This window comes from Dioscorea cayenensis, chromosome 2 (genome assembly GCF_009730915.1).
Source record: "Dioscorea cayenensis subsp. rotundata cultivar TDr96_F1 chromosome 2, TDr96_F1_v2_PseudoChromosome.rev07_lg8_w22 25.fasta, whole genome shotgun sequence".
NCBI lineage: Eukaryota > Viridiplantae > Streptophyta > Magnoliopsida > Dioscoreales > Dioscoreaceae > Dioscorea > Dioscorea cayenensis.
The window spans coordinates 6,478,954-6,488,533 of NC_052472.1; the positions used below are offsets into that span (position 1 = coordinate 6,478,954).

At 32.9% G+C, this 9,580-nt stretch overlaps 1 protein-coding gene across 1 annotated transcript; it reads right to left on the bottom strand.

Moving 5' to 3' along the window:
- Window positions 1-924: 924 nt before the first annotated feature.
- Window positions 925-6,757, bottom strand: LOC120272153 (probable disease resistance protein At1g61300). The gene is made up of 4 exons (XM_039278915.1): window positions 6,545-6,757; window positions 3,822-6,427; window positions 3,312-3,363; window positions 925-1,273 (listed from the first exon to the last, which is right to left on the bottom strand). The coding sequence occupies exons 1-4, from the start codon at window positions 6,755-6,757 to the stop codon at window positions 1,103-1,105; spliced, it is 3,042 nt and encodes a 1,013-aa protein (XP_039134849.1). The 3' UTR covers window positions 925-1,102.
- Window positions 6,758-9,580: the final 2,823 nt, after the last annotated feature.

The window sequence follows — 9,580 nt, forward strand, 5'->3', positions numbered from 1 at the left end:
GTTTAAATTTCAGTGTCTTAGCTTAACAGTATTTAAGTTAACAGTGTTTAAGTTTATTTGTTCTACGTCATAAAGGTTCAAGCTGATGTGCATGTTATGTATCCACCGTGAACAAGCGAACAAATGGGAGACCTACTTATGCCCTGACATTCATTCCAAGGTAGAGATAATTATTGCAGAAAGCTGAAATCTTCGTGTTAGTCGTTGTGTCAATGAGTGTTATGAAGTGATTGACCAATGCAGCAACTCAGTAGATCTATCGTGTAAAACTTGCTCATATCACAGATGACAAGTTTATGGTATCCGGTGCAAACACGCTTGTGTTGCAATAATGCATATAGACACCGACATTCATCGATATATTAGTAGCTACTTTATCGTCGACAATTACAAATTGGCGTATAAGGAAGCTATTTTCCCACATACTGGACCATGACAAGCCTACGGACGACAATTGAGAACTGCGTTTGTGTCCGCCTATCATGAGAAAGCAACATGGGCGTCCTAGACGGAAAAGGATCAAGTCTCAACCGCCCGAGGTCTGGGAGTTACGTTGCAACCGCTGCCACGCGTCCGGCCATAATCGTCTAACTTGTAATGAAATTTTCACCTACTAGGCATTTGTAGACAAACAATAATTTAAACAGAAACAATCTCATTTACATGTCATTCTTTGATATTTAAACAGTTATTTTGATATTTAAACGGAGACATTGAAAGTTAAACATAAGCACTTATTCTTAAATGTTAACACACATATCTAAACAGAGACATTGTTGTTTAAACAGAGAATACTTAAAGTTAAAAAGAAACACTGATATTTAAACAGTAAAATTGAAAGTTAGATAAAGAAAGTCAAGTATACAGATATTAAATGAACACTAGTAAATTTACATTGAAAAACTTGCCATGTTTTTGGAAAACAATGAACTGAATTTAAATTATAACGACAAAACTATTTTATATTTGAAAACAAACAATATCAGGTCAACTCTGTTGCCCCGCAATCGAAGACCCCCCTTTCTCAATGATGCCAGCTGTGCTCCCTTCCATAAGTATGTGGCAACATACTTTAATTTCAGATAAGGAACATCCGTTTGTGCTAACCGTAGTTTTTCATCGTCGAGTAATTGTTCGATAAACCACATGATATAGATGGCACAGTTGACACTTTTTCTTTTTTGTCTGGGGTTTCAGTGTTGTAAACTAGTGGGTACTTTACGATCACCGTCTTGCCGAAGTCCATATCAACACAATAGTCAAATAATCTCCGCTGTCGAGATATACAATTTGAGGTTAGAATACCAATTAATAAGGTACTATTTATCAAACTCTGTTTATCAAAGAACACGACATGGAAGTGGCCATTCATGATTATCGGGAGGATGATAATGTCAAATGACAATAAATAAATTTCCAATCAATTATGAAATATAAAAACCAGAGAATAATAGAATCATTTGTTTTCAAAACTCAAGAATTAATCTAAGATTATAATACAATTTAGAAATGAGCATTGTTCAAACACTATAACATAGCAAACTAATAGCACAACTTGCATTTAAGTAAAAGCATTCAAACTTAACCTGCATCTGAAGGTGTTTAAAATTTTAATATATTAAGGCCTAATACTAGCAACAACGAATTAATTGAAACAATAATATCAAGAGTCAGAATGAAACAAGATTTTCAACAAATACTATACTTGACATGTTCATGGGGGTTGAATTGGCCACCCAGATCCACTTTAGAAATTTTATTAAGGAGAATTAATCTGCAAGACCACAATATTTCTACGTAAAAATACAACAGTAAGTCACAAACACTTCAACATTTATCAAATAAATTCGTAATAGAACAAGCTCAACAACACTCAAATCAAATACAATTAATAATATGAATTAAACTAAAGACATCAATATTCCCAAGCTTGGTGCTTAAGCTTTCCAATCTGAGATTAAAAATAAAAAAGGGTAAGCTACAACCATACAAGTAAAATAATAAACAATCAAGTCTTCAAATCAGATCATTCTAGCAAAATTAAGGGCTTGTTTTTAATGGCAATTTAATTTGAAATATTCCATTTCTCATACATGCATTCAATATGCTTTAATTAAAAACTATACATATCTAAAAACATAAACACATTTGGCAAACATGGTAAAAATCGATAAAATTCAATGATATTATGACCTCAATTATGCTAAATGGACACTGTACAACAATGGTTAGACATCTAATATATCAACATATACCCACCTAAATTAGTCATCAATTCCAAAATCTACGCCATTACAAAATGTTAAAAACCAATGTATGCCCTTGTCGATGGGGCCAACAATATATTGATTCAATGTTAATTCACATTTCAGTACCGATCATTTAAGTTCATACCATTCAAATTTGATATCATTCTTTCCGGTGTCTATTAAAAATACTTACAACTTCCAATTTTTATTAGCAACTAACTAATTATATACATAAATCAAATAAGTATTTTTTTTGTTAAAATAATCTGGATTATCCATATAAAAATATTCAATAAAAGACATAGATATTTTCTTCAAATGATATTTTACTTTTGAAAAATACTATACAAAAGCCACATACCTTAGATATCTGCGAAATAATTCTTCTAGGAGGATTTGTCATGCTAAAGTTCTCACCTTCCTATCATATCTTGATAATCTCTAACATTCTTTGGAAAAGACTTCATGCCTTATTCCTATTTTTCATCAAACTTCCAAACTTTCAAATTATTTATTAAACATCATGTGATTTATGAGATTTTCACATTTGCCATATCCATAATTAAATTTCCTGATTTTTATAAAATTCAAAAAATCATCGGTTTGAACTTTTTCACATGCTTTAAGAAAAATTCACTATTTTGTATATTTCCATAAAATAAAATATCTTATTTTTCATGATAAAAAGAACTCAAAAATTCAAAAACCGGTTTTTCTTTTTGATTTTACAATTTAAGACTTCATATTTCCAATCTCATGAATTCAAATATTCGTACATTCTTAGAACATTTAGATTTCAAAAATTTCTGATATTATACTGTTAAAAGAATTTCAAATATTCATTATTTTTCATTAAATTTTTGCACTCATTATCCTTCTCTTCAATATTTGATCCAATTTAAATATAAATTTGTTTTTGAGATAGGCAACAAACTACAAGTTAAAATATATATATATATATATCCAAGTGTATATATATAGTCTAATAACATGCTTTATGTTTATATCTACTTAGACAAATACATAAAAACTAGTAAACAATAAGAAAGATTTAGGACTCACCTTGACCATTTTTTCCTTCAATAAATCTAACATACTGATATCAAGTCGGTCCCTGTTGATAAAAATTAAGTTAGCATTCATTTAGAAAAAAACATTCTAAACAGTAAATTACAAACAAGCCGCTATTTAATAATTCTTACATAAATTACCAAAAAATGAGTGTTTAAAGACTCACTAAGAAGAAGGAGACAAATCAAGAACTTTAAAAAACTAAAACTAATCAATTAGTTTCAAAGTTTACATATGGGATGTTCTATGGGTGGGTTACATTCTCCTACAAAACATCTCAAACTCATTCTACAAACCAATTTTCATAAAATTTAATTATTTGAATAAATATATTTATTAATTATTTTAAAAAAATAATATTAATAAGATTGATTGATTACAAAATAAATTTTTAATTTGAAAATATTTAATTGTAATTATTAATATTAATTTCAAGGTAATTTTTTTTTAAAAATTCCATTCACACTTTTACTCAATCAAACATAACCAGAGCATAATTACCTGAACATGTCACTAAAAATGTACATCTCATCACTCTCAAAGAAAGGTTGAAGAAGTTCTTTCAACTGTGGATCTTCCCATTCTGATGTTTCCCACCATTGTTTGTGCCCTATGATCCTCATGGCAGTAGGCGGCACATTGTTTATAAAGAATGGCAGCTTCGTCAATTTGGGACAATCTATTATTTGGATTTCATAGAGTGAATCACAAACCAGTTTTCTTGGGCAAATGCTTGTTAACTCTGGCAAGTTCCATAACTTCAATATTTTGAACTTTGGAAGGATAGTGATAGTTGCACTAGCTTCCCCTGAAATTATATTCTCCATCTCATAGCAATCCTCTATTGATGTTTCTTCGAGATTTTTAAGGTTGTTCTCTAGCAAATCAATTGGTATCAGATATTTTAACTTTTGACATTTAACAATGCACAGCTTTCTCAAGTTTTTGAGGGTTTCCTCATGGACTTTTTCTTTACACAAACCCTTAAAACTGTGAAGTTCGTATAAACAAAGCTTTTGTAAGCTAGGAAGAACAATTTCTCCATCCTTCCCAATCCACTCCATTTCATCACAGCTTTGGATTCGACACACTTTCAAATGTCTTAAATCATCCCAGTGAAAAATATCTGACAATTGGATGAAATTACAACCATCAATTCCCAAATAGTTTGCATTACCAGGCAATATAACTTTCTCCGTGCTCTCATTTTCTGCATTATGTCCATCATATTTATGACTTACTCCATAAACAAAAAAATCAATATGTTTCAATAGTTCAAATCGATCAGCCTTGTTGATATAGCTATTGAAGGTCAATACATCAGCGAAATCAACTGAAAAGTCGGTCAAATTTTTTAATCTTATGATTTCCCCAAATGTTGAATTATCTTCAGCTTCTCTGTCATCTCTGTTACTTTCATATGACAATCTCCATTGGCTGCTATCCATGAAAAGATTTTCAAGACAAGACTTTTTTAAAAGTGCTCCAGATGGAAAACTTCCCCACCCTCCTCTAGAAATATCCAGATGTCTAAGTTTTACTAAGTTTTCAAGCCCATATGGTAGTTCTTTTAGGGATGAGAGCCCTGAGAGGATTAATTTTCTTAGTTTCTGAAGTTTAGCCAGTGAAGGCATATACTGAAGGCAAGGGCATTTCGCCAAGATTAGTGCATGAAGGTTTATTAAATCAGAAAGCGAACCTGGAAGTGATTCTATTCCAGTATCAGAGAGGTTGAGGACTCGAAGGTTGTGCATATGCTTGAAGAATGTCTCAGAGAAGCTGACTGAACAAGAATTATGTTGTAGAAACAAAGTTGATAGCTGGGGACAATTTGGTTGACCTTGAAATGTTTTGATATTATTCCCCATCAATGAGACTCTCTCTAGATTTTCAACCCAATCTTCCTCATGAGGTGACTCCTTGAGCTGTAATCCAGCTTTTACCATGAAGAGAGGCTGCTCCCTTGTGATGTTAATCGCTAGATCCCGGATCAAGTCATGCATCCTCACGTATGCAATATCATCATCTTCGATAATCTGTATCATGCATGCATCTTTGAGTTCCTTGAGATAAGCATGTCCTTTATCTTCCTCAGCTTGTATATTCCCCAGTTCCTCAATTAATCCTTCAGCCATCCAGTACCCAATCAGGCGACTGACTAATATGTAAGCACCGTCTTGAAATAGAACACAATACAAGAAACATGAACGAATCTTGTCGTTCCGCAACCGTTTGTAACTGAATTTGAGACTCCCAAATACATATTTGCCCATGCCATCAATCTGATCAGTGCTTGATGTCTTGAGTTCCTGCAGTGCATTCCTCCATATTTCCAAATGATGTTCTTTCCTTAAAGCACGCCCAACAGTGACCAAGGCCAGTGGCAGTCCTCCACATTCGCAGGCTACCTTCCTTGCAATTGGCTCAATTTCAGGCGACATAATAACATCCTCACCGCCAACTTTCTCCTTGAACAAAGCCCAAGATTCTTCACCAGCAAGGCACTCAACTTTAATTTCTCTTTGGCTCTCCATGCTATGACAAACATTGACGAAACGGGTAGTCCACACAATTTTGGAACCATTACATCCGTTAGCCTCTGGAATGCCCACATCTTGTAGAGAAACACTCTCCCACACATCATCTAAGAAGATTACAAAGTTCCTCCTCCTTTTAAAAGCTTCATGTAACACCAGTGCTCTACTTGTTTCATCAGTAGATGAAGAGAGGTCACAGCCAAACTTTTCTGCAATTTTTTCTTGTATCTTCTCCAAGTTGAAAGATCTGGAAACATCCACCCACATGACAATAGCAAAATCGTCTTTCTTTTCCTTCAGCTGATTGTAAATGTGCCTCATGATGGTTGTCTTGCCGACACCTCCCATACCAAATATTCCAATCTTACTCACCTCAGGATTCATAATGCATTGCAAAATCTCTCCTTTCTTCCTTTCAGCTGAACTACCATGTAAGGCTGTTGTTGGCAAACTGGATGAAGTTTCTGGTAGTGAATCAATGAATATACTTTCACTTTGATGAAATGACTTTCCTATCACTTGAAGAGTTTTGACTCTGTGGAGTATCTTTACTGTTTTCTTGCTTCTCTTCTAACGGGAGTAGTAATTTGGGCAAGATCCTTTGAAGCACATATGATGCGCATCAAAAGAGCTTAGGCTGTTCACATCATTTTCTATCTCCTCCAAGTTCTTCAACCAATTTGTTACCTCTTCTTTCGGTCTTTTTCCATGCTGCACTTCGCCTGTGTTCAGTTTGGCACTAACATCTCTTTTTTGGCTCCTCAAGGAATCCAACTCTCTCCCCATAGTTTGTTCATTTTCTATAACTTTTCTGATATAGTTCAATTGTTGGCAAAATGGTCGGCATGTTTGGCAAAAACATGATAACAGCCCAGAGATGATGGCTTCCACAATCCCCATTGTATAGATTAAGGAGCTTGTACAGCTTTAATTAGCTGGGACAACAATCAAACATTTACCATATAAGAAAAATGGCCACCAGGCAAAATGAGGGGGAAAAAGAATAGCACAAAGAAACTGTGTCACCAATATTTACCAAATAAGAAATATTATCTAAAACATAACATGAATGCAGGTATACATACCTTTCAGCGTTATAAATCTTACACAAGAAAATCATTATGACATTTAAGAAACAACTTAAAACATATTAATCTGGAGCTATGTAACTAAAAATTATTAAGATAAACATAAGATGGATTTCTGCTATATATATATATCTATCAGTTGCCTTAAATCCAGTGTTTCAAATGGGACTTCACAAGGTCTTGAAACACATATCTTTTACCACATGTTCTTCAAATTTATTTCTTTCTCAGTTGTTAAGTTTTTTGATTGTGAAGGAAGCATGTTACAAGTAATGCAGAGAAGCTACAGAAAATGAAGTTATTCAACAGTTGAACTTGTTTATTTAGTTTTGCAGTGCACTCATGAAAAAATAAGTAATTATGAAATCATCTGATAATCCAAATAAAACCACTAGATCTAGAGACAATTTCAAGTATATGAGAAATTGGACAACACATGTAGTATAAAATAAATGAAGTTAAAAATCTTTCCAAAAAGAAGAAGAAGAAAAAAAAAATCTTCTTACCATCTACCAGATTTGGCCTTGAAAGCTCATATATATATGAACATCACATCTGATCTCAGCCCTGAAAAGCAATTCAGGGATTCCACTATTAGAGTATGGTTTAAAATCTCCAATCATGTATCTTCAGAAGAAACACACAAAGTGACTAGTGTTACTGTTCTTGCCCTCTACCAAGTTTTGTTTCAGAAGCTCACATAACCAGATCATCTGATTTTCAGCAGTGAAAAAACGTTCATGAACTCGTCTGTTTGAAAAGATAAGAGAATGAAAATAACCATGAGAATTATTGTTAGAACATTAAATTTTACTAATATCTTTTTCTTGATGGATTCAACTAAAAATTATGAATTCTCAAAGAAACAAAAGAAAGAAAGATCTAAACTAAAAACTTCTGTAGCACATACCTGAGATTTTGAATGCTGTTGTCCAGTATGAATTTTGGGGAAAAAAACAAAGTGTCTTCGATACTTGATAATTAACTACCATCCCATTTCCATGTTCTTTTCTTCAAGTAAAGCATAGCTTTACTTGGATGCCATACCCATAACAATGAAGAATAACCTTTTTAGGAGATTCTACTAACTTTACTGTCAGAGCATAGCTTTTCTTAACCTATAAGCTTCATGAATGTTGGAAAAGCAGAGTCCACCAAAAAATAGCACTTAGACATCTCACTGGTTTTAGGATAAAATAGGCATGTGTTAGTTTTTTACTGCATCATGTAATAATCTTTACATCGGAGATCATTTTAGATTGCAAGCATATGAAAATAATGAAGCAGCATAGCTTATGAAAATCAAAGAGACTTCTTTAAGATAGGTGGGAAATAAGAACTGTTCGTGAAACAGAAATTTAAAGAAGAAGATGAAAAGTTTCCAAACAGATACACTCAAATTTTAAGAAAAATTTTGGCTCCTATGCAGTATTAAAAATGACTATCTTACCATTTTGTGTAGGTTGACTTTATATCTTGAACCAATCAGTTACCATTTTTTTCAGACTTTTTCCACTGAAAAGAAATTCACGGATACCTTGTTAGAGAAGAACTAGCCCAACACTAAACATGAAAGAGGAATATAAATAAATAATATATAAATTAGAAGGAAAAATTAAGCTCGATGGATTTAAAGTAGGAAAAATCTAAACTTGCCCAGAGAAAGAGAACCAAGAGAATCAGAGATGAAAAATGTCCAAATGCCTGTGATTTTGGGAGGTCTTTTTCCAAGAACCAGAACATAAAGACCTTGGGAAGTTCCTTTCACCCTTTTACACCTCGAAACTTCAACTATTTTAGGTTATAATTAAACTTCATTTTTTGGTAGGCCAGTAGAAAAATGTGCAGGGGAGGGTAAAAAAAGGGACAAAAAAAGGGAAAAGGGAAGAAATGGTTGTCTTTGGGCACACTGTATAAAAAAGAAAAGTAATTCAGTATATGTGTTTCATCTATGGGAATATATCTGACACTTGTTTTTTTAATATAAAAGTTAGGAAAGTAATTAGTATATAACTACAATACTGCAATGGTAAATATTTTTAATAAATAAATTAAACACAATTTGATCAAAATAAAGTAGCTAGTGTAGGAGACTATATAAGCCCCCAGCAAATCTGCAGTATGTTTGCTTGCTTGATGTCAAAAGTTGCTTTTTCTCCAAATAATTTTCATGTGAGAATTATGCATCACATCTATATTAATGTGGTAGAGCAGATTCCATCCAATTCATATATGCAGGCACTGTCCAGTAACAATTTTTTTTCATTATTGTTAAAGCAGCTACTTTTAATAAAATTTAGAGCAGATTTTCTATCTGATTTTTTTGCAATTCAAGTAGTTAATGGACTTTAGAATAATAACATTCATCCATTCTATGCCAACTTAATTAATTAGACTAGCTTGCTTAATCTTCAGGGCTTTTGATTTCCTTAAAATTAAGCACATTCAGATGCCCTCTCAAATCAATTCATTGAAAGGCTCTTGCCCTTGTAACATTATTATATTTTGGGGAAATTACTGTTTACCCATCGTTAATTTTAAATATTTTTAAACAGCCCCTCCAACTTTAGCAAACCCCGGACAACCCTTCCATTATTGTTTAAGTTCTTTTTTACCCCTTACCGTTCACTTCAAA